Genomic DNA, 23,783 nt, shown 5'->3' on the forward strand with positions numbered 1-23,783 from the left:
GACCAGCAAACACTGTTTCAACACTGTTATTTGGTCAGTGATTATTAATTAAAAGTTGTACTGGCAAACAGTAAAAAACCCAGAGAATCATTTCTGCTTCGCACAGTGGTAATTGGCATTTAGACCGAAACACATAGTGGATCAAGTGTTTGTGTCAGGGAGATCCTTTTACATCTTAATCAGATCTTAATCTGAAACCTAAACACTCACTTTGAACATGCGTGTAGGTTTTGAAACAATCTTTATTATACTTCAGCATAAACACTGACGTTATTTGTTTGTGTGTTAATTTCGAAGTAGAATAGAGAAATTTTGATCAGTGATCTTGAAATATTACTTTTGGCCTACTATATTATTGGCAGCATAATTACCACCAGTTTAGCATCTGTTATTTCTGGAACAAAAATAAAAGCAACTTTCACTCTTCCAAGTGGAACAGCTCCAGTGGAATTATTCAAAGTAACCTATCAATTTGCAGTTATAGAGTTTTGTATATGTACTACAGATTTCAGAGGAAGGAAATATTTATCATAAATGTGTTGCACAGAAGATCCAGACCCACATTCCTTTTACATTATAACCTACAGCTGTAAAATTACTAGCGGAACTCTTATTTTGAAGGGAAATGTATTTGATTTTTTTGTTCTCAAGAATAGGACAGTGGCTTGTATCCATCTGTGCGCATTTGCTAGGGGAAAGGATTCCGCTTCCTCCTGCAGCCCATGCATATGTGCTCCGGAGGTTTAGCGGTCTACCCTCTAAAGCAGATTTGGTGGGTGGAGGGCCTCAGTGGGGACATGTGGAATAAAAAGTTCTGTTGCATAATGTAGCCTGGTATATATAAATGTATGATTTTACTCTTATGCAAGTGTCCAATATTGTGTTTTCTGGAGGACTAAGGTATCTTCTAAATTATCCAGTATGTTCCTCCTTATTTGAAATTGAGTCTAGTTAATAGTCTCTTGAAGAAGGATGCATGGTTTTGTTATGAGTTTCCTTGTGTCAAGCTATCTTATATAGGACATCAGTTCCCAATTGGTGATTCAGGCCCTACAACTGGAGGTGGGGGGACATGCTCCTGTGGGCCATATGCAGCCCCCAGTTGCCACCCCTATTTTTACCTATTTTAATGGCATCCATAGATGCTAAAGAGTCCCCAAAGGGGCACATTTAGCTTGTTTGCAAACTAAGTTGGACCCTTTTGGCATTCCGTAACTACTATGGAGTGCCAAAAGGGTTGCATTTAGTTTAGAAACAAGCTAAATTTAACCATTGTAACACTCAGTAGCAAACCACACCAGAATTTTGGCAACAATGGCAGTGGTGCGGGCCCTTTGGCAGTGGGGTACCCCATAGACTGTGTGGTGCCCTGCAGCCCACAACTGAAATAAAAAATGCCCCACAAACCAAAGGAAGTTGCCCACCTCAGCCCTGTAAGCACCGCTTTACCAGGAATCAAGTATTTCTAGTGTACCTTAAGCCAAACAAATTGCTCAACAGAGCAGTGAAACTCGATGGTCTTACACTTCAATCCAAAATATGTGTAATTGAAAGTCCCATGTATAGACCAATCCTGTGTATGCTTAAGAAAGGTGGTTTAAGAGACAGCACAACTTTATATCAAACATATCATAGTTTCCCCTGGAAATAGGTTCACTATTCTATGTTCGGCGTAGAATGAAATTACGAAATTATATATTAGTAAAGGTGCCCAAAGGGAGAAAATAAACATAGATCTACCCTTAAAGTGGTGACCATATGAAGGTGGCTAGAGGATCTGATCTGCAACGATGCTACATGTTGGTCGATACATTTTAATTCATATTGCCACTCCTTGCCCCTATCCTGCATGATAATAAATGGCTCCTTCCCCCATCTTTTTTTCCTTCCCTCTTCCCCATCTTTTTCCTCTGACATTTTCACAGCATATTGTTTCTATGGAACATTCCAGCAAGCAAGCCAGACGTCACATTGACTTTTCTGAAGAAGAAGCTGAATTGGCTCCTGTAAGTTATTAGTATATGTGTGTGTGTGTCTGTCTAGCATGCTGTGGTTCCTCAGCATACAATGCAAAAGGGGAGAAATGTCTGCAATGTAAGTCCCACCATTACAAGTTGTATTTAGCAAAGTGGTAATGTCGAACTCAACATTTTACATCCTTCCCTAGAGCTGTGTCATGTTGATTCTATTTATTTATTTAAATATATTTATGCCCTCTCTCATCAAATTATTTCGGAATGGCTTGCAAATAATAAAACAATAAACGTTAAAAGCAGCAAGGCTATAAACCAAATTTACTAATAAAATAAAACAGCAGGGAACACTGAAACTAAAATAAAACCCTGGGTAGTGCACATAAAACAGTAAAAATCTAGAGGAGCAGCCAGAAGAAATAGGGAAATGAATTAAAAGGTCTGGGCAAATAAAAGCTTTTTTTTTGCCTGGCACCAAAAACTCAAGAGATGGGAAAGGAATTTCCTGAAAAGGCCCATTCTCTGGTAACTATCTGCCTGACTTCAATATGTAGGGGCACTCTAAGAGTCTACCTAGATTATCTCAAATCAAAGTCAGGTTCATATGGAAATAAACAGTTCTTCAGAGAATATCTAAAGCCCTATCTGGTTTGGGAATATAGTAACACTAGCCCTTTTAATCCCAGTTAATCATCTAGCCTGTGTTGGTTTGAATAAAACCTACTTAACATCTGGTTAACAATCTATAGAATGGTGTTAACCAAGGTAAATCCATAGTTTTGTAGGTCCAAGTACTATTTCCCCCTAGATCAGGCTACATATATAATTCATGCCTCAGAAATATTATCATCTCAGTTGTACACCAAGAAAGTCTTTGTAGGCAAGACTTTGGCCTTTTGGTATTTTTATGTTTTATTGAACTCACATGGTAGAATCTTAGAGCCATCTTTGTTTGAACTGAGTCAAATAGTGGTGACGAAATGAATTTTTAGACATTAATGACAAAGTGAATGCAAACAAGTTAACAGGACCAGATGGTAGGTATTCAAGAATTCTTAAAGAACTCAAAATATGTAAAGTCCTCAAGATTGGTCTTTGTACCAGAGGGTTAGGAATTGGCCAGCACAACGTCAATTTTTTTAAAAGGATTGAAGGGGGGATACAGAAAATTACAGCTCGGTTAGCTTAACAACTTTTCTGGGTAAATTAGTGAAATGAATTATTAAATATAATAATGGGTTATCAAGCCTATAGAAATACAAGTTTTGTTAAAGAAGAATCAGCATGGCTTCTGCAAAGGTAAGTCCTGTCTCATTAACCTTTTAGAGGTTTTTCAGAGTGTCAGCAAAGATATAGATAGGGTTGATCTAGTAGACATTGCTTACTTGTTTACGGTGGAGGGATATAAGCAGTGGGGGTGGGGATCTCCCAATGAACTGTATTGGGACCTTTGCTTTTTAATGTTCATAAATGATCTGGAGTTAGGAGTGAGTAGCAAGCTGGCCATTGTTGCTAACAACACCAAATTATCTAGGGTGGATGAAACAAAAAAGGGACAGTGAAGACCTCCAAATGGATCTTTCCATCCTGGGAGAATGGTAATCAAAATAGCAAATGCAGTTCAATATAATGTAAAGTAGTGCATGTTGAGGCAAAAAATCCGAACTTCACATATAAGCTGATATGTCAGCTGGTGATGACTGACCAGGAAAGGGATCTTGGAGTTGTGATGGATAGCTCAGTGAAAATGTCAAGAGCTGTGAAAAAGGGAAAATCCCTGTTGGGAATCATTAGGAAAGGAATTGAAAATAAAACTTGTCAATATCACAATGCTTTTATACAAATCTATGGTGCAAGCACACTTGGAATACCTTGCATAGTTCTGGTCACCGAAGCTCAAAAAGGACACTGTAGAGGTGATAATAGGTGATATTGGATAACTCTTGTTATCCAATGAAGCTGAATGGTAGGACATTCAAGGAGGATTAAAAGGAGTACTTATTCACAAAGCATGTAAACCAGGGGTGGTTAACCTCTTTCAACCTAAGGGCCAAATTCAGTTTTGGAGCAGTTCTATGGGGCTTCATTCTAGTGGTGGGTGGGCAAAGGCAGGAGGCAGAATGCAAAAAGGATGGGGCCAAAGACACACCAACCACCCCCACCCCCAGCATATGTTAGATTAACGTTCATCCTGGCAGTGAGTACACCTTAGAAGAGGCATCCCCACCTTTTAGGACGGAGGGAAACTGTACAAAAGGTTGGAAAACACCAAACAATCAGTGATTGGGGAAACTGGGGGGGGGGGCATCTGGGGGACCCCAGGAAGGCCAGATTAGGACCCCAGGAGGGCCTGAGGTTGTCCACCTCTGATGTGAACTATTTATTTCTCTACCGTAGTATGTAGTGATAGCCACCCATTTCAACGGCTTTAATGCAGAATATCAAGGGCTATATATTTCCCTCACGATATAGATATATTACCTCCACTATCAAAGGCAGCATATCTCTGAATATCAGTTGCTAGGGAACAAGAACAGGAGGGTGTCATGCACTCATGTCCTGCTTGTTGGTTTCTCATATGCATCTGTTTGGTCTCTGTGGTAACAGAGTGCTGGACTAGATAGACTCGTGGTCTGATTGAGCACAGGTGCTCCTACATTCTTAGATTTTTGTGTTGCTTCTAAGACATAACTGCACACCAGTATAAAGAATTACAATGACCACTGTCTGTCTTCTCTCACAACACCTAGGTCAGCATTCCTTTAGCAGTGCTTGAGCTCATTAGGTTTATCATGGTTTCAAGATATGTGTTGTAACTTAATAGCGTGTTGCCATTTTCAGCCAAAATATATGATTTCTGATTGTGTACCTGTCCTGAAGGACAACTTCTGACATGCAGGTTCTTACAATTCCAAACAAAATCACCTCTATTTCAGGGGCAGGGAGCTTATTCCTCATTTGAAGAGTTGCAGCTAAGCTCTTTATTTGTTATAGTCTAACTTATTCTTAGTTATAATTGCTTGGCTCTTCAAAGGTTTTTGAAAGGGGTTTTGATGGGGTTATCTCACTATTCACTGTATGTGAATGTTTGTAAAGCAGAACTCAATGCAGCAATTGTGTGAGAGCAGTTCATTAATGATCTACTGGACAATATTGCCACCTGCTGCCTAGAATAGGCATAAAATTTTCTGCATTCACTGCATCTAAAATTGGCTAGACTGTCTTAAAATATTTTTACATAAATTTTAATGCTAAAACTATCTGCATAGTAAGATATTAAAGAGGTGTTTACATTTGTGGAACCTTATATTTGTAAAACCTTATTTTCAGCTATTAATATTAATATGAATTAGGTTTTCAGAACATCATTAGTGAGCGACAGACTAGAATACAATGTTTTTGTTGTTATCCTGCAGGGTTCAATTTTTTGTAAGTAATTGCATGTAGATGGACGCTATTCACACACAGCTTGTTCTGTCATAGTGTGATTGGGAGTGCAATGAGAGAATCTAGTGATAGCAGAATCACTCCACACATATCCTCTTATGGCTGGGGTGATCCCAAGGGTTGTGTATTCAGGTTGAGCCTTTTTGATAGCTGCTTCTCAGTGCTTTGTGCTCCCTCCAGGGCTAGTTCTCAGAATCAACAGTTCACACATAGGTTGCAGTCTCCTACAATGCACTGAAGTGGTTGGATGGAGCTGGCATGCTGTGCTACATTATGCATGGAACCTAGCTCTCGACTCAATAAGATGCTTTATCGGGGGCGGTGCTCTCTCTCTCTATTATTATTATTATTTATTTATTTATTTATTTATTTATTTATTTATATAACGCCATCAATGTACATGGTGCTGTACAGAGTAAAACAATAAAATAGCAAAACCCTGCCGCATAGGCTTACATTCTAATAAAATCATAATAAAACAATAGGAAGGGGAAGAGAATGCACCAAACAGGCACAGGGTAGAGTAAAACTAACAGTATAAAAGTCAGAGCAAAATCAAGTTTTAAAAGCTTTAGGAAAAAGAAAAGTTTTTAGCTGAGCTTTAAAAGCTGCGATTGAACTTGTAGTTCTCTTTCTCTCTCTCTCTCTCTCTCTGTCGATCTTTGGGTGTATGACCTTTTAGGTCCTACTTCAAATTTATGGTCTTGATTATCTCTGTGTACTACAACATCATTCAGTAAATTCAATAAAAGGGGAATCCTTATTTATTTATTTAGAGTATTTTTATCCCGCACCTCAGCCAAAAGGCTGTCGGAGTGGCTTACAATTTATCAATAAAGAAAACAGTCCCTGCCCTCAGGCTTACATTCTTAAAAAAACATGACACACAAGGAAAAGGGGATGGGGAGGGAAGAGGGGATCCTTGGGAAGCTGGCATTTATTTACTGGTTTATATATTGCACAGAATGCTCCATAATGGTTGTCTTCTCTTTGTTGTATATTTTAGTCTCTTAAAAACAATAGTTATTGGGTAGTGTGTCTGAGAACACAAAAATGTAATAAATCAATATAACTATATTCTTAAGCAGTACGTTGTAGAAGAACGTGTTCAGGATTGTAGGACTGAGCTGAAGCCACTCACTGCTTGTCTGTAACATTCCCTGCAGTGCTTTAAACATCCTTCCTGATTTTTCCAACACTATTTCTGAAAATATTGCTTGTTCATTCAAATAATTATCTATTGCGCTCAGCCAAATAATCACACAACCAAATCTCCTTGGGTTACATAGCATAGTGATTTCATCTCATTCATTAATCCACAATTGGATGGATTCACCTATGTGACTAATCTAAGAAGAAGAAAACAATGCAAGAGACACTGCCAGTCTTAGTGGGAGTTTTCCATTTCTTCTCATTTCTCTGTTTTTCCCCTTGCAATTTGCAATGTTGTAATTGAATGGAATACACTAACCTAGAGCTCAACTGAGCTGGTCTATACAGATGCCTGCTACTTCTCCAGAAACTCACCAACCTCATGGTAAGGAACAGCCCAGCCTGCACCAGCCATTCCATACTTCCCACAGGGTTCTAAGGACCACACCTCACTCCTTCCCAAACTTGTTAACACACTTAAAAATCCAAATTAAGACAGAGGTATTTGATGTGCACTTGGTTTGCACATCACAGTGGCAATTCCTGGGTTGTATAACCTAGGAATTGTGGGGATGAGTAGAGCATGCAGTGGCACACTCCTCTCTAGTTCCTCTACTTTATTTTCAAAATAAAAAGGGGGCAATGGCCTCAAGCCTTGTTGCTAACTGGTTGCATCACTTTGCCCACAGACATCCAAAATAAAGGCTTTTGAATGAATGATGATGGGGAGACCAAAGGGAGGCAATACCATTATTAGAGACCCCAAAACTATCACAATTTTTGTTAAAAGCAGGCTTTGGTGGGTTATGTATTCAGGTTGAGCCTTTTTGATAGCTGCTTCCCAATGCTCTGTGCTCCCTCCAGGACCAGTTCCATCTTTGGACTCAGAACCAACAGTTCACACATAGGTCTCCTACAATGCACTGAAATGGTTGGATGGAGCTGGCATGCTGTGCTACATTATGCATGGAACTAGCTCTGGACTTTATCAGGGGCAGTGCTCGCTCTCTCTGTCTGTCTGTCTTTGGGTGTATGAGGCAAATGGATCTATTTGGGGCAAGGGGCAGGAAAGCAAGGAAGTCTGGCCCTGTAAACATGGGGCAGGTGCCAGATGATAAAGTGAAGGATTGTGCTAGGAAAGAGTCATGAGGAATAATATTACAGCCAATTGGCCATGAGTTATTCTCAGAGCTGTGAAACACCCCTATGAGGGATGCCCTAGCAGAAAGAATTAATATTGGCTGCCCAAACTCCAAGGCAGTTGTAGGGTTCAAAATACAAGGAAAACGAAAGAGTTGGATGGCTCAGAGGTTAAAACAAAAGGAGCAATAGTTTGGTTCTCTTAACTGAATGACTCATGGAGGTTCTCTGCATCGTGATTAATTTTATGTCTAGCTAGCTATACAGAGTACTGTCATATAATTGTTAAAACAAAAACTGCCACCAAGTATGCTTAGGTAGTGTTTAACCTTGTTGACCTGTGTGGGAGGTTGGGACACGTCAGTATTAGGCTGTGTTTCCTGCCAGGAGCCAGCATGTGTCTTATAGCTACAGATTGATTTTATGCAGCTTCCTAAAGTGTGGTTGACCTGGGCTGGCCAAAAACTGCTTAAAAGGTGAGGATGTGCTGTGTGCATGCATGTATTGTATTCAGTCATGTTTACCTAATATTATATACCTAGGTGGATCTTGTGAGATGGGGAGAAGGTGTCCCTAGAGGTGTGGCATGATCTGAAAACTGCCAGAATAGAGGATTATCTAGTCCACAGCACAAAATTCATACTACTAATTTACTTTGGGCCTGTTCAGACTCTGTGGTCTGTACACACAACTGTGCACACAATACTTTAAGCCACGGTTAGAGCTGCTAACCCTGCAGCAGTTGGTCCAACTGGTTAGTGAATGAGCAGGGTTTAGCAAAACGCATCGCACACGACACCTGAAACCCTGCTGCTTAACTAAAAGCCTTAACTAGCAGGGTTTAAGGTGTCTTTTGAACAGGCCCATTTTTTAATGATAAACCTTTGAACTACAATTAAATTTTCCTTGTTGTCTTTTGTAATGTACCATTAGAAAAGTCCAATGTGTTGACATACCTGGAAGCTGCATGAAAATACGTTGCTTTTAATTCCAAGGTGCTTTGAATGGGAGCTACAGTTGTTGACCTATACGAGAGGTAGACCCAATGTTTTGCACTGTAGTTCTCACAATCCCTGACCATTGACCATGCTGACTATGCTGTAGTCCAAAACATCCGGAGGGATCCCTGTTGGGGAGACTTGGCTATACTATTTTAAATTGGTGGAAGTCTGCGGATAAGAGCACATGATACATTGCTAGCAAGAAGTTATATGCTTGCACAATAGTGACTTCTGTGATGCTTTGGTAGAATTGCTAACAAGTAGTTCTCACAATTTCAGAATCAGCAAAACAACCACACAGGTCTAAGAGACTTTGTTGCACAAACATAAAAAATAATAATCTTGATTGCTCACTTGCTTATTTTCAACTTAAAATGCACCTAGAACTCTCTCTTCATGCTTCAGATGGAAAGAAGAAAAGTTGTGCCTATCTGCTGCCAATCATACACTATAAAATTACTGCGCTGACGTTCTTTTGACTTAATTTCTTTCTTTCTTTTCTTTTCTGCACAAGCACTCCTATTTGGACAGGGAAACCTCCCTTCTTCTGAGAAACATTGCAGGAAAGCCTTCTCATTTGCTGACCAAGGTGATACTATTACTTCCCACACCTGCATGTGACCATTTCCTTGTAGATAGAATGGCATTCCTGGCGTGTGTTTGTGTAAATTCGGACTTCGTTCCCAGTAGCTTGTGTATTTGTGAGAATGACTTTTCCTCTGGTAAGAGGGAAGACACCGCTTTGTTTTAAAATGTGCTTGGATCCATAAGTCTGAAAATTGCTCAGATGTTCTTCCCTAAAACTGACACATTGCAAATAAAGATATTGTGTAAGATACCCTCAGAGTAGTAGGACACATCAGGCTGCCCTTTTATTTATATTGCTAGAAATCAGGAAACTGAAGATTTTTTAAAAAAACATCCAACTCACTTTAATCTATGGCCTCCCCCACCCAGTTGTAATCTGCACCATTCATACGCCCAGAATGTAAATATGGAAATCAGTACAACTGAGAATAAATCATTTGATATGTTTTTATTCCATTTGCATACTTGTTTTTGAACTTGGTATTTGTTTATTGATGTATATTTTGTAATATGGCCAAATAATGGTGAGTGAGCAGACAACATGACTAGGAGCCACAAAGTAAAGACTGAACCTGGTCTCCACTGACCTGAATTAAAAGAGCTTTTCAATGTTGATTGCCTTCTCCTTTTGAAAATTGAATCCATTACTGCACCAGAAAAATGCTCCTTTTATTAAATCAAAATGTAATGTTATCCAGGATCTATATGCTACACCAGATGGCAAATTCAATGCAAGATTTTCATGTAGAATTGCAGAGGTCACGTGTCCTTTAACATAGATTAACATATTCCTAAGAATTTGTTCAAGGAATCCTAACTTGTTACCCCATTTTAATAATTTGTCGTGATAGTTATATATAGAATCATAATTCATGAGTGATCTCGATTAACAGGTGAAAAACGATTGTTAGCAATCGGCTGTGTAGATGAAGGTGACTGATATTTCCATCTAATCCAGCCTTCCTCAACCTGGGGCACTCCAGATGTGTTGGACTACAACTCCTAGAATGCCCCAGCCAGCTGCTGGCTGGGGCATTCTGGGAGATGCAGTCCAACACATCTGGAGCGCCCCAGGTTGAGGAAGGCTGACAATGATGGAACTCTGTGCACAGAGTTTCATCATTGATTAGATGGAAATAATCAGTTTATCTTTCAGCAAAAAAACCTTTATTCTAGAGGAGAACTGGTAACTTGGTTGGGTTGCCACTTTTGCCAGGAAAAAGTAGCTCTTAAGAGGCCAAGAGGCCAATTACAGTTTAATAGGACAGATTGACTTTTCTCTGTCACACAAAGGAGAGGGAAGACTCCATAACCCTAGAAACCTTCTTCTCATAATGCTGGTGTGTTGAAACTTTTTCAGCTCAAGGGCCAAATTCCATTTCAGAGATGCTTTCAGGAGGGGGGGTGCATTCCAGTGGGGGGGGGGGGAGGGCAAAGGCAAAAAGGGGCAGGCTCCCAAAATACAAAAACCAGCATATTTTAGTTTAATGCACTTACTGCCAGTAAATGAATCTTAGGAGAGACATTTCAGTCTTTTAAAATAAGAGGGAGGGATCCACAAAAGCCGCGAAAACACCTGTGGTTGTGGGAAAGAGGGTGGGGCCTCAAGGAGGGGAATATAGTCTTCTGGGTAAGCCAGGATGCCCCCTGTGTCTAAGGTTCTGTGCCCCTGCCGTAATGGGAAACCAGTGTGTTGGAACTGAGCTTTTGATGTAGTGACTTTAGCCCTGGAAGTTAAGTAAACAAGGAAGCAGAAGCTCCAGATCTGGAAGCTTGTTTTAGCTTATGTTTGACATCAACTCTCTGTGTTCTGGACTCATTGGTCATTTGGTCTTGCTGGTTGGTGTGCGGTTCCAGCAGTTGGTACTTCCTTGAGTATATTTAAATCAATTCTGGTTGGACATGTTCCTGCCTTGCCACAATAGACAGGATGTGGGCTATAAGAGTCTACAAGAGCTGCAGTTCCAAACAGCTTCAGAGATCTATTCTAGAAGGCTCAGAAGCATGGATCTTGGCCCATATCTGTGCTTTAGCAGAGGTGGCTCAGCCAATGCATTGCTATAACTGATATATGGCACTCCTGGCCATGGGCACCACCTGCTTTAGGGAGAATCCACTGACTGCAGATTCCTATTAAGATCGGTAAATCCATTCCACCAGACTACCTGGCTTCCTCGCCAACTTTGGCCCTCTTCTTGGGATTCAGCTTTAGCTTATTATTTATTTATTATTTTTATTTATTATTATTTAGTATTTTTATCCCGCACCTCAGCCAAAAAGGCTCTCGGAGCAGCTTACAATTGATCAGTAAAGAAGACAGTCCCTGCCCTCAGGCTTACATTCTAAAAAAGACATGGCACACAAGGAAAAGGGGATGGGGAGGGAAGAGGGAGAAAATAAAAATAAATTAAGGAGACTGTTCAGGCTGGTGGGAAGACCCTGCTCCGTCCTCTCATCTCCCAATGGAGGGGCAGATCAACAGCTCCTTCTTCGCCACAGGTTGAAGATGTTAGCCCTGGGGCGGGGGAGGGGGTTCCAACTGAAACAGGCTCTGAGGATCTCTGCCTGCTCAAGTCTCCCTTGCAATAGCTTGACAATAAGATATGTATATCTATATTTTAGACAGAGCAATATGCTACTTATTCACACCACCATAAAAAAAGTTTAATCTCTGCATTTGTTACATTATGCAACCATGGTTTGAATGTGTAACTAAAGTTGATTTAACTTTAAATATATTAAACAAGTATGCTGTGGTAATTCCTAAGAAAATAGTTTTAAAACCAAAAATGTTAATGCTTTCTAGTGGGACTAATTAGTTTTTTTCTGGGATAGTGAAAATTGCCCCCAAGAAATACCATGTCTGCACTACTATTTAGATCCATATAGTAAAACACCACAGGGTATCTTAGATGTGTAGAGTTGACTGCATAGTCAGTTGCCCATTGAAATGTTACTATTTCTAATGAGGAATTAAATACCATTACTACAATTAGGGAAGATCATCAACACTGTTACTTCATAGCAGATAGAACCAGCTGCCCAGAACAAAAGTCATTTTCTGCTATTTCACAGTCTCTGGTTAAAAATCCTTTTGTTTGGGGTTCATGTAACTCAAATGGTGGCATGATTTAATACATTTAGATGCATGTTCAAATGCATGCCTATGGAGTAAAAATTGAACTGTCAGTGAAAATGTCTCTCCAAGCATGCTAGCTGGTTTATTGTGTAAGCTTGCTATATTTTAGAAGTTTCTATTTTTAAAGTTTGCGTAACAGCAGTTATTTATGGCATATATTTTAACAACATTTTATGTTACCCCCCAAAAAATCACAAAACATGAGCATTCAGTAATCAAATTCTATAACCTGTGTTTGTGGGATCTGATAAGAAGGTCCTGTTCGGAAGCCAGATCTAACAAAAATATTGTTCTGTTCCAAGAAAAAAATAGTGTTGCATCAAAGAGAAGTTGAATAGAACTTACTTTCTTGTAAGCCTCAAGGACCTCTTGAATTATCAGTCATTTTTAATTCATGGCCAGGTTCCAAAGAACTGAACAGCTCATTCCTAGGCGATATCATAGATGGATTGTGAAACTCATCAGTTTCAAAAGTAGTTTGCCATGGTGGGGACAGGTGGGGGCTGCTGTTTGAGAAAAAATAGTTGGAACTAGTGGAATGAATCTTTTGATTCTGGCCACAGTGTAGTAAAGAACTTGCTAATGGAAATAATTTGAGGGAGAACAAACCCGTGTAATACCGTATTTCTTCGATTGTAAGACGCCATTGATTGTAAGACGCACACTAATTTCAGTACCACCAACAGAAAAAAAAACCTAAGACACACCCGCGATTCTAAGATGCACCCCATTTTTAGAGATGTCTATATGGGGGGGGGGGGGAAGTGCACCTTAGAATTGAAGAAATACGGTAGTAATTCAGCAATATTTTCAACTTGTTCACTTTCCAGCATGATGCCTAAGAAATACTTGTCCAAAAGGTAAAAAATAATGTTTTAACATATTTTGTCATCGGTAATAAGTAGGTTTTGGTCCAGCATATTTCTGGAGGTGGATGTTTTTTCATAGTTTAGGGAAGGGAGTATACCACAAAACACTATACTAGTTAGAAACAAATACTTGTCTTAACTTCTACCTTCTGACTTGGATCCAGCATCACGTAAGTGAATTTCCACTCATGCAATGACTCGCTGGTGGTTGTGAGACTTTTTTTCTGTCTAAACATGCATAGGATTTCACTCTAAAGTGCACAGGTCTGCTGTGTACATGTGCACACACACTTATATATACACGCAATAAATCATCCAAGGGAGTATATTCTTCTTTCCTATTAAAAGAGTAGCCTCAGTTGAAGTATTATGTGCCTGCTGGACGTTGAGCTTCCAGCTGTATTTCGCTATAAGGCTTGAAGAAAGTTGGTTCAATTCCTTCACAAGTAAAACTGGCCATGCATTTGTAGCATATGTGTTTAGTACATAGCTTGAGTGGTGGATTATGAGATTGTCTTAAATTGAAAAAAGGGAAAATCAAAAGCTTTTTAAAAGTGTTCTTTGACTTGTGAATACTGTCAGAATTTTTATAATCTAGTCATTAACCTTCAATATTAATTTCTGTTTATAGCATGCTCTATGTCTCAAGGGCGCCGTTGGTTAATATCAGTTGTATTAATGCCTCAATGCCAATAGAAATATACAAGGTGTGCCTAACATATTAATAACAACAACAAAAAAGACTTTGTGATTGATTAGAGATCATGAACACAAAGCTGTTTTGGTATCTTGGCACATTAGCATTTTGTTTTACAAAATATACACAAGGGAAGAGAGGTTATAACAGCATGCAAAGGCTTATGTACATGTTTAGTTCATTCTTAGAGTTCGCTGTGTGGCGGTGACCCGAGTGTGTGTGTGCTCCTCCTTTCACAGGCTTTGTTCAGTTCTTTCCTGGTTTGAAGTTGGTTTACAATTTTGGTTTATTTTTTATTTATTTTATTTATTACATTTTTATACCGCCCAATAGCTGAAGCTCTCCGGGCGGTTCACAAAAATTAAAACCATAATAAAACAACCAACAGGTTAAAAACACAAATACAAAATACAGTATCAAAAAACACAACCAGGATAAAACCACGCAGCAAAATTGATATAAGATTAAAATACAGAGTTAGAACAGTAAAATTTAAGTTAAAATTAAGTGTTAAAATACTGAGAGAATACGGGTTTAAGACCCATAAACCCATTAGCTCTAGACGTCATAGTTAAAGATAGTGAGGGATGTCATGATGTTGATATAAGAGTATAAATAAGTCTAGGACATGAAACCATAATCTGCCAGTTTACATGTAGCAGCAAACTGTAGTTTGATTAAACCAGGAAATGAATAATTGAATCCATTGTGTGAGAAAACAGGGGATTATACAAGCATAAAATTCATCCTTGTAGATTCAATTCACAATTTGGCATTGCATGTGAACTAACTCCAGATATGCAGTTTTGTGCCATTATTCTTTTATAAGAATAATACCATTCTTCAGTCATACTGAAAGCAATTAAGACCTATTCCTCCAGCCTAAATGTTACTCTGAAGTATGATCCATGGAAATAGATGGACCTAATGCATGTGTTTCGTTTTGGGATGTAAAGCAAAAGAGGGGAGATCTGATAGAGGCTTTATTACAACTTTCAACTCTACCTTTGGCCTTTCAGATAACGAAAACAACTCTCTCCCCTTCATAAAGCAAGATAAATTATATACAAATGTTTACTTTTATTTGTAAACAGTAAATAATCAGGCTGGTTTCTCAGCAAATTGCTGAGCACTATATGAAGTGGACCTTTTTTTGCATGCACTCTCTTAGAACAATATAGCCTTTGCTCTAGCTAAAGAAAACTCCTCTGCTGCTGTCCAGGAATAATTTAGTCCTGAATCAACTGTTCATGCCAAATTTGTTGGACAAGTACCAGGACAGTTGGAAATGTTCTGAACATTATGCAGGAGGCAATGGTAGAATGAGCCCTTCAGAAAGAGCCACCAGAACCAGAGAGCTTTCCCCCTTCCACTTTAAAAAGCCAGCATTTACCAGTATCAGAAACGAAGTATATGAGAAACTGAACAATAGGTAGATTTTTCATTCTCGCCACTTAATGGCTCAGGCTGACCAAACAAAAGTGCAGATAAAGAATAACAGGACATGCATCCAACTCCTGCTCTGCTTGCTTTTTCCTCCCTTTTCTTGTCCGTCTTCCCTCTTCAGTTCAATACTAAATGATCAAATGTGTCTTTCTTCAGCAAACACTGATGCTTGATCAGTGGATACTCTGATCCACCCCCCTTTAGCACGCTTTGAGTTCTAAGCTAACAAAGTTGTGTTTTGTTGTTTGTAAAGCAGCTGGTCTTTTAATGGCGTTTTGTTAATTTATTTTGTAAATGGAATGAAATATGCAGTAGTAGACTGCTCTAATCTAACCATAATGATTCAAGTTCTCTTGAAATAATTTCTGGCCCTTTGTGGTGTGAAAGTATGATACTGCCTATAAGTTGTGGTATGCAAAGACTAATCTTGAAGGGTTGACTGTAGTAGTTAAATCACTCCAGATTCCCAGTTACAAATGGGTAGGCTAGTAGAAGCCATACAGTTTGAGACCAAATTAAACTTGGGGGCTTGTCTGTACTTGGGGAAAGCCCCGGGGTGGCTCCACGGTGGTGCTGTGTTGTTTATATGATGCAGAAGCACTGCGGAGCCATACCAAGACTTATACCCCACATTTTTGTCCGGAGCGCAGCAAGAATGGCACTTCGCCATTTCTCACTGCGCTCTGGAGTCATGGCGGAGGTGTGGCAGGGCAAATGGCGACCCCTGATTGGTCGCTGTCCTCCTGGGCGGGGCCAGTGAGTTGGATGGCCACCAGAGCGCCCCCACACTGCCTCCCTCGCCCCCAGAGAACATCGAGGAGCTTACTTGCGAGTAGATGTACAGATGATCGGGCTGCAAGAACTGCGTCTGCGTTGAGGATAACCATGGTTGTTTTGGTATGTTTAAGTTGCATACATTGTGTTTTTCCATACATTTCACTGCTTATGAGATTTGTACTATAAAATTATTAGGCCTAGCTTTACTATTCAAGGTACATGAAACCATCTTCATGATGGTTAAGAATGGATCCTTACACCAGCTTAATAAGAACCTTTGTTTCTTGCCTAATTGACTGTTCAGATAATGTTTCAGACCTCATTTATCACTGCTATTATCAACTTACTCATTACTTTCATAGAAGATTATTATGTTTCCAGGGAACAAGGCCACTGCTATCAGCAGCTGTTGCCTTTTTCACTACTCATTGTAGTTCAGACTGAACATGATGAGGCAGGAAGTAGCTACATGTGGCTAAAAGAAAAAGCCATCTACGAAAGAGTTCTTCAGGAGGATGGAAAGAGCAGCATGAGTGCAACTGAAATGAAAAATGCCTGTACCTATGTTAGATCAGGTAAAACCCTGAACATCCATAGCACATGTTTTTAATCAACAAATGGTATAAAAAGAAGGCCTGTGGTAAACAATAGATTACTGTGAGTGAGTGAGTGAGTGAGTGCTACCTTTCACTGCTGAGAAGTAATTTTAAAGCAGTAAAACACTTAATAGTTCTCTGTTCTTTACACCTGCATTTTTCAGAGGAATTATCGAAGAATTTGTAACTGGGAATGGGGATGAGTAGGAATAGAGGGTGACAGAAAAGACAAGTAATATTTTGCTTTAAGTGGTTCTGTCAGAAGTGATCATATCATATCATTGTGTTCAGTTCAGTGATTATTGCCAGTAGATAATTAGTATTCAAAAGCTTTGCAGTGGTTAAGACTTAAACCAGTAGTTAACAAAGTTTTTTTCTTTCACAGGAGGAACAGGCTGCTAAGCTAAAGGCTGAAAAGATCAGGGTTGCTTTAGAGAAGATTAAAGAAGCACAAGTTAAAAAGGTAAACAGTAAGCCTATATACACCAGTTGCTGGGGAACATGGGTAGGAGGGTGCTGTTGCACCGTTTCCTGCTTGAACAGAGAGCTGAACTAGATGGATCCTTGGTCTGATCCAGCATGGCTCTTCCTATGTTCCAGTTCCTTTTTTCCCATTGTTCAAAACTGATCTTGATGTCTGATTGAGATCTCATTTGAAACATTAGTTCACTGTTGAAGAAGTCATATGTATGGCATTAATATTCTCTCTTGGTATTTTTACATCATTTTTTTCTCTTAGGGTGATGGTGCAGTTTGTATTGCCTCATATCTTAGTTTTTGAACACTGACTCGTGCTCAACATCTGGATATAATAGTAGAAACAAAAGTCCTTCGTTAAAGATCAAAGCATATGACTTCTTAATACAACTTGTTTAATCTTAAGTATAGTCTAAGGTACTGTAAATCTTAAATCATAGTGCACACTCTAGTAATATACCATATCAATGATAATGTTTACAACTGTGCACTATGTTAGTGTGTCTACAATTAGAAGCAGCAAAATAGCTTATTCTATCTTTACTGAGAAGAACCATAATAATTGAAATTATTTCATTTATAGCATGGAGTGGAGGGCTCTCTTAGTTTGCAGTTACTTAAGATGGTCTTAAATACCAATGCAATCAGCAGGACAATTGGAATCACAAGGCAAAAGTTCATTAAGCCACATTTTTAAAGTGGCATTTATATATCCTCTTAAAAGTAATTGATACCAAAGTGAAACTAATTAGAAAAACGTCAGCATGCTTTTATGTTTTGAGGTTTCATCTGGCTGATTTATTCCTCCCGTCTTTTTAAATACAGCTCGTGATCCGAGTCCATATGTCTGATGACAGCTCCAAGACTATGATGGTAGATGAAAGACAGACCGTAAGACAAGTGCTGGACAATTTGATGGACAAGTCTCATTGTGGGTTTAGCTTAGACTGGTCTTTGGTAGAAACCATCTCAGAATTACAAATGGGTTAGTAAACCTTGAAATTCAGACTTTTTCCTGTTTGTTGTGCTGAACTGAGGCTGAATTTTGCTGATATATGATCCTATTTTCAGATTCTTTTCTAGCTTAGTCAGTATCCATAACTTGAGTTTAGATCTTAGGTATCTGAGTGTTCTGCTTACCAAATTACATTTTATATCAGCTCATGGATAGAAGACTTGTAGTGTGGGTCTGGACATTGTGCTTTCAGTAACATTAACATCCTGAGAAGTCATTTAATATAATATGGCTGTTCTCGTGATTGCAGTTAGAAAATACGATGGCAAAAAGAGGCAGGATGTGAAGTAAATAAACCCAGATCCATTTTCCTTCCAACATTCATGATTTCTAAGTCCATGTACCATAATTTTCAAAGGGATGCTCATCTTGCCGTAGACTCAAAAGCTTGTCCTACAGCGCTTTAATATTGAATTTATTAAATGTCTATATACTAGCCTTCGATCTATTTTTATTCTGGAGCAGTGTACTACAAAGTCACACAAGCTCGGGTCCATTGCATAATGAGTCCTTTAGGATGAGAACCATAGTTTGCTTACATTCGGTAGCCCTCATGACCAATGGGGAAAGTATGTACACATACATGTATATTATACAAATCATGTAATTGTAAAAAACAACACTTTTGTTTGTGTCTGCTGTGTATGTCAGACATATGCTCGGTTTGCAGATTAAACCACTTAGTTAATGTGTTTTGTCATTTGCCAACAACCCACTGACTTGACCCCATAAAGACAGGTGGCTGAGCTTAGAATATTGATATTATTCCCTGTAATTACACAGAGAGAATTTTTGAAGACCATGAAAACTTAGTTGAAAACCTCCTCAACTGGACAAGAGACAGTCAAAACAAACTTATGTTTGTAGAACGTATAGAAAAATATGCACTTTTCAAAAATCCCCAGGTGAGTAGAATGCTCTAATTTTTCTATGCTTGAGCACCTTTTCTGCCACTTGTTTTTAGATTTTTAATCCGTCAGAAACAACATCTGCATGCAATTGTGGGAATGATTTTAACGCTGAATGTAATATCATTTATATAAACAAATCTAAGAGCTGAGCTGAAAGATCGGGGGAAGGGGCAGCTTTTCGTAAAAGTTTTCATCAGTTTCAAGAAGTGCTCTCCTTTGCAGTTTTTGGAAGCGCTGCAAAATTAGGCAGAAGTCTGCACTCAGAATGAAGGCAATTCCTATTTGGGAAGCTCTTCACCTTGAATTGGCAGCATTGCCTCATGATGATTTTCATGCTCACTCCATTGTCCCCAATTTGGCTGAGATCCCAGGGAGAAGTAGCCCTGGCTTCCTGGGGGGGGGGGGGCAATCACAATTGGGCAGGGAACAGCCAGTGGAAAAAGTGAGTGTATGTGTGTGTGTGTGTATTTATTTGTTTGTTGGGGAACACTTTGCTCCAAATGCACTACTTTTCACACAACTTCCTTGATATTTATTATTATTAATAATAATAATATATTTAATTATTTGTTACCCGCCTCTCCCTCTGGATCGAGGCGGGGTACAACACAAATAAAAACACCATAAAATACATACAACTAATTCAAACGTTTAAAACTAGTGCTTCATTAAAAAAAAGCACACCATTAAAAAAAAGGCATCTTAAAATTCAGCTGGGTAGGCCTGCCGGAAGAGATCAGTCTTTATGGCTTTCTTAAATTCTGGAAGACTGTTAAGTTGATGAATCTCTCCCGGCAAGCCATTCCACAAACTGGGAGCGGCAGAAGAAAAGGTCTTCTGGGTAATAGTTGTCAGCCTTGTTTTTGTTTGTTTGTTTTTAAAAAAAATTATTTACCACAAATTAAAACATCTTACAAAAAAGAAACAACAACACAACATACTACATACATTTTATATTGAGTAAATATTAACTATAACCTATCCTATCATACAATATAATCATTCTTAACATATAAGTGCACCCCCCACCTCGGGATTCCTGCTTCCAAAACTGTTTCCAAATTCCTTCAAACTCATTTATTTTCGTTATACCTTTCCTCCACTTAATATTACAAGTCAATTTATCATTAATAGCTATATCCCAAACTTCTCTATACCATTCTTCAATAGAATATTCCCCCTGAATCTTCCAGTTCCTAGCTACCATCAATTGTGCTGCAGTCAGCAAACTCGATATCAATTCTTTAATTTCTTTTCCACATTTTAAATCTTCAAATAGTGACAGTAATGCAATTTTTGGTGTTTGTTCTATTTTCATTCCCACTATTTCTTCAATTTCAAAAAACACCATCTTCCACAATCTCTGTACATATTTGCATTCCCACCACATATGTAAATACGTTCCTTTTTCCCCACAACCTCTCCAACAATTTGCTGAATGCTGATTATTTATCTTATTCAATCTAATCGGGGTTAGGTACCACCTCCACAAAATTTTAAAGTAATTCTCTTTTATTCTCACTGACATACTTCTCAACACTCTTTGTTTCCACAGTCCCTCCCAGCTCTGTCGCCCTATTTGTACCTTCAAATCTGTCTCCCATACCATTTTTCCTGAACTATCCATTAGCCCTTTTTCTAACAATATTTTATATATTTCGCTCATTAACCCTTTTAAGACTAAACTTCCTCCTTTACATTTTTCCTTTTTAACTATTAACTCCTCAAACTTCGTCATTTCTCTACAAACTCTATTTTCTTTAATCCACTTTTTATTCCACTGTTCTAATTTCCTATACTCTAACCAAGATAATTTTTTCTCCTTTAACAGCTCTTCCATATCTTCTCTTGTATTTATATCTCTTAACCAATCCTTTAATTTCATTTTATTTTTCTCTTTTAATATTTTACTTAATCTACCCTTCAGTTCCTCTGGGAAATTCTTTAACATTATTACCGGTGACAAGGGAGAGTTGCTCGGAAGCAGCTTCCCTTTAAATTTACTCCAAATTTCCCATTGAGACCTCAGGAGTGGATTATCTATACTTTCAACCCACTTTCTCCCTCCTTCCTTAAAAAAAAAAACATTTTCCAAACTCATCTCTACATTACAAGTAATTTTATCCTCCATCCAATCTAAATCTCCTACTCCTATAATTGCTTCTACAATATGTCTTAACCTGTTTGCTACATAGTATAATTGTATATTTGGGAGACCCAATCCTCCCTTTTTTTGGCTTAAATACCATTTATTCTTATTTACCCTCGCCTTGTTTTTGTTGGCTGGAGTAAATTCTTCCCAGAGGACCGGAGTGTGCGGGGCGGATTGTACAGGAGAAAGCGATAGCCTGCACCCAAACCATTACTTATTTCGTTTTTATACCACCCAATAGCCGAAGCTTTATTGATTGCTTCAATATTATTATATTTGCTATCTGATAGTATGCTTTGTGTGCCTCTGAGACGTGGGCATCCTTTGTGTATTTTTTTTAAAAAAGGTGTAAGGAACAACTTTTAAGCAGATCCAAGCACGTTAGATCCTGGTACCTACTTGGAATTCTTATCTGTGAGTGTGTGGGGAATACATTTTCAATATATCCCAAATTATAAGACACCATAGGGGGTTTTAATCAGAAATAACAATGAGTGTAAATATTTGTGAGCTATTTAAGAGTACTGAATTCATTATTACAACATTTGTGTGTTCAAGAATGTCAACTTTGCTTTATTTTGCTTAATCAAAATCCTAGCTTCGACTCCAAAGAGTTCTAGATCTTTTTACTAGTCGGAGTATATGCTAGTGATTGTTTAAAATATGCAGTGTACTTGTATGAACAGTAAGTGGGTCTTTTTTATAAAGCACATGTAATATTTGGACACACAAATTATGTAATTGTGGTATCCGAGAATAAAAAGAATATGAGTTGAATCTTTTTGTAAGCAAAAGGTTCTTCCCTGTTCCCTCCTTCACTCTGAAGCCTCCTGAGTGGAACTCTTCTGTCACTAGGTACGTCCACCCACGTTGGGGTGAATTCCGCCTTCCGCTACATCCCCCTATGACACAGTCCACACTATACAAGAGGGGGCCCTAACTGTCCAGTGTGAAGATGGGAGAGGAAAGATCCTTGCGCAAACAGCCTTCCACTAGTGCGTTATTTGGACCTAGCCCTCTAGCTACAATAAACACACATTTCCTTTTGTATTTCAACTATATAGGAAAAACGTGATAGATTCTGGTAATATGACTTCTTTAACCCTGCCTCTTATTGTAGATATTGCTTAATTTGTTGACCCCAACAAATGTCATTAGTGCCAGCGTTGGGACATCATTGGATACTACTCATATCTAAACTTTGGGGATATAAAAAGACCAATATTACCTCTTTGATTATTATTATTTTATTGTGTGGGGAGTCTAGAGAAGTTTTACTCACAAACAGAAGTTTGCATCAGCATCAAAAGAGAGTTGTGGATAAGATAGCAGTTTCATTTCTGAATCATTCTAGACTTCAGCTGAAGACTGAACTTCTCTCTTACAGAATTATCTTCTCGGGAAAAGAGAAACATCTGAAATGGCAGATAGGAATAAGGAGGTACTACTGGAGGTGAGACTTCCCAGGATATTCATGAAGTGGTGGCCATTTTAATATTGCTTCTATTTATTTATAGCCATAATAGTGTAAACTGCCATACAAGAATGTTGAAGGAATCTAGGTCCCATGCACAGGCTTCATAATCTAAATCCATTGGGCACGTCAAATATAAGGAACCGTGTTGAGGTTGCTTCAAGGAGTGAAGAAGAAACAGGTTTCATTAAAAAAAGAAGAACAAGGAGGCATGCAGAAAGTATGGAGGAGACCGATAGATGATTTTAGAAATACATATGGGGAATCAAGATTCAAATGTAAATATTAGAAGTTTGAAGGAAATGCAAAAGACAAAGTGAAGCAGTGCAGATATTCGAAAAGAGTGATATGAACATCGAATAGGAGAGACAGGTGATGATAGCAGAAGCATAACTGAATTGATGGAAAGGGGAGGCAAGGTGAAAGATGGACTAGAACATGCATGAGGGATTTTTCACAACAGGTAGTAACTGGTTAGTTTTTTGAGATGTGTAGTAGTATTAAGAACTGTGGGACAAGGAAAAGGGGCTGAAAGCGATGTAAGACTTTTACTTGGGAAGTGGAGATCGAAAAGTTAGGATCTCAGGACTGTTTTGTACATTACAATTTCCTGTATCGGAAATTAAGCTCTATGTAAAGGGAAAGGAAGTGCAGCAGAAATGCTTTTGGCTGCAAAATCAGACAGGGAAGCCAGGTCATGGATATTAATGTCCTTGGAGAAGATTGCAATGTCCCTCTGCCATGATCAGTTTTAGAACATGTACTAGAAACAGGAATATATGATTAGATGAAGAGAGATGTTGGGAGGAAGAGATTTGGAAGCCTTAATAAAACAAACAACAGCACCCAATAAGGTGTTGTTTTTTGTAATATAATAATGGCATGGTTAAACAACTGCTAATTGTTTACTTTACTTTAAGGGATAATAA

At 38.6% G+C, this 23,783-nt stretch overlaps 1 protein-coding gene across 1 annotated transcript in view; it reads left to right on the forward strand.

The window, feature by feature from the left end:
* Positions 1-23,783, forward strand: part of RAPH1 (Ras association (RalGDS/AF-6) and pleckstrin homology domains 1) — a 78,380-nt gene that overhangs the window by 38,625 nt on the left and 15,972 nt on the right. The window contains 6 exon segments of the mRNA XM_063116157.1: positions 1,926-2,006; positions 9,228-9,302; positions 17,211-17,288; positions 18,128-18,287; positions 19,101-19,222; positions 22,768-22,833. Coding sequence (XP_062972227.1) covers positions 1,926-2,006; positions 9,228-9,302; positions 17,211-17,288; positions 18,128-18,287; positions 19,101-19,222; positions 22,768-22,833 — 582 coding nt within the window.

This window comes from Elgaria multicarinata, chromosome 2, assembly GCF_023053635.1.
Source record: "Elgaria multicarinata webbii isolate HBS135686 ecotype San Diego chromosome 2, rElgMul1.1.pri, whole genome shotgun sequence".
Lineage (NCBI taxonomy): Eukaryota > Metazoa > Chordata > Lepidosauria > Squamata > Anguidae > Elgaria > Elgaria multicarinata.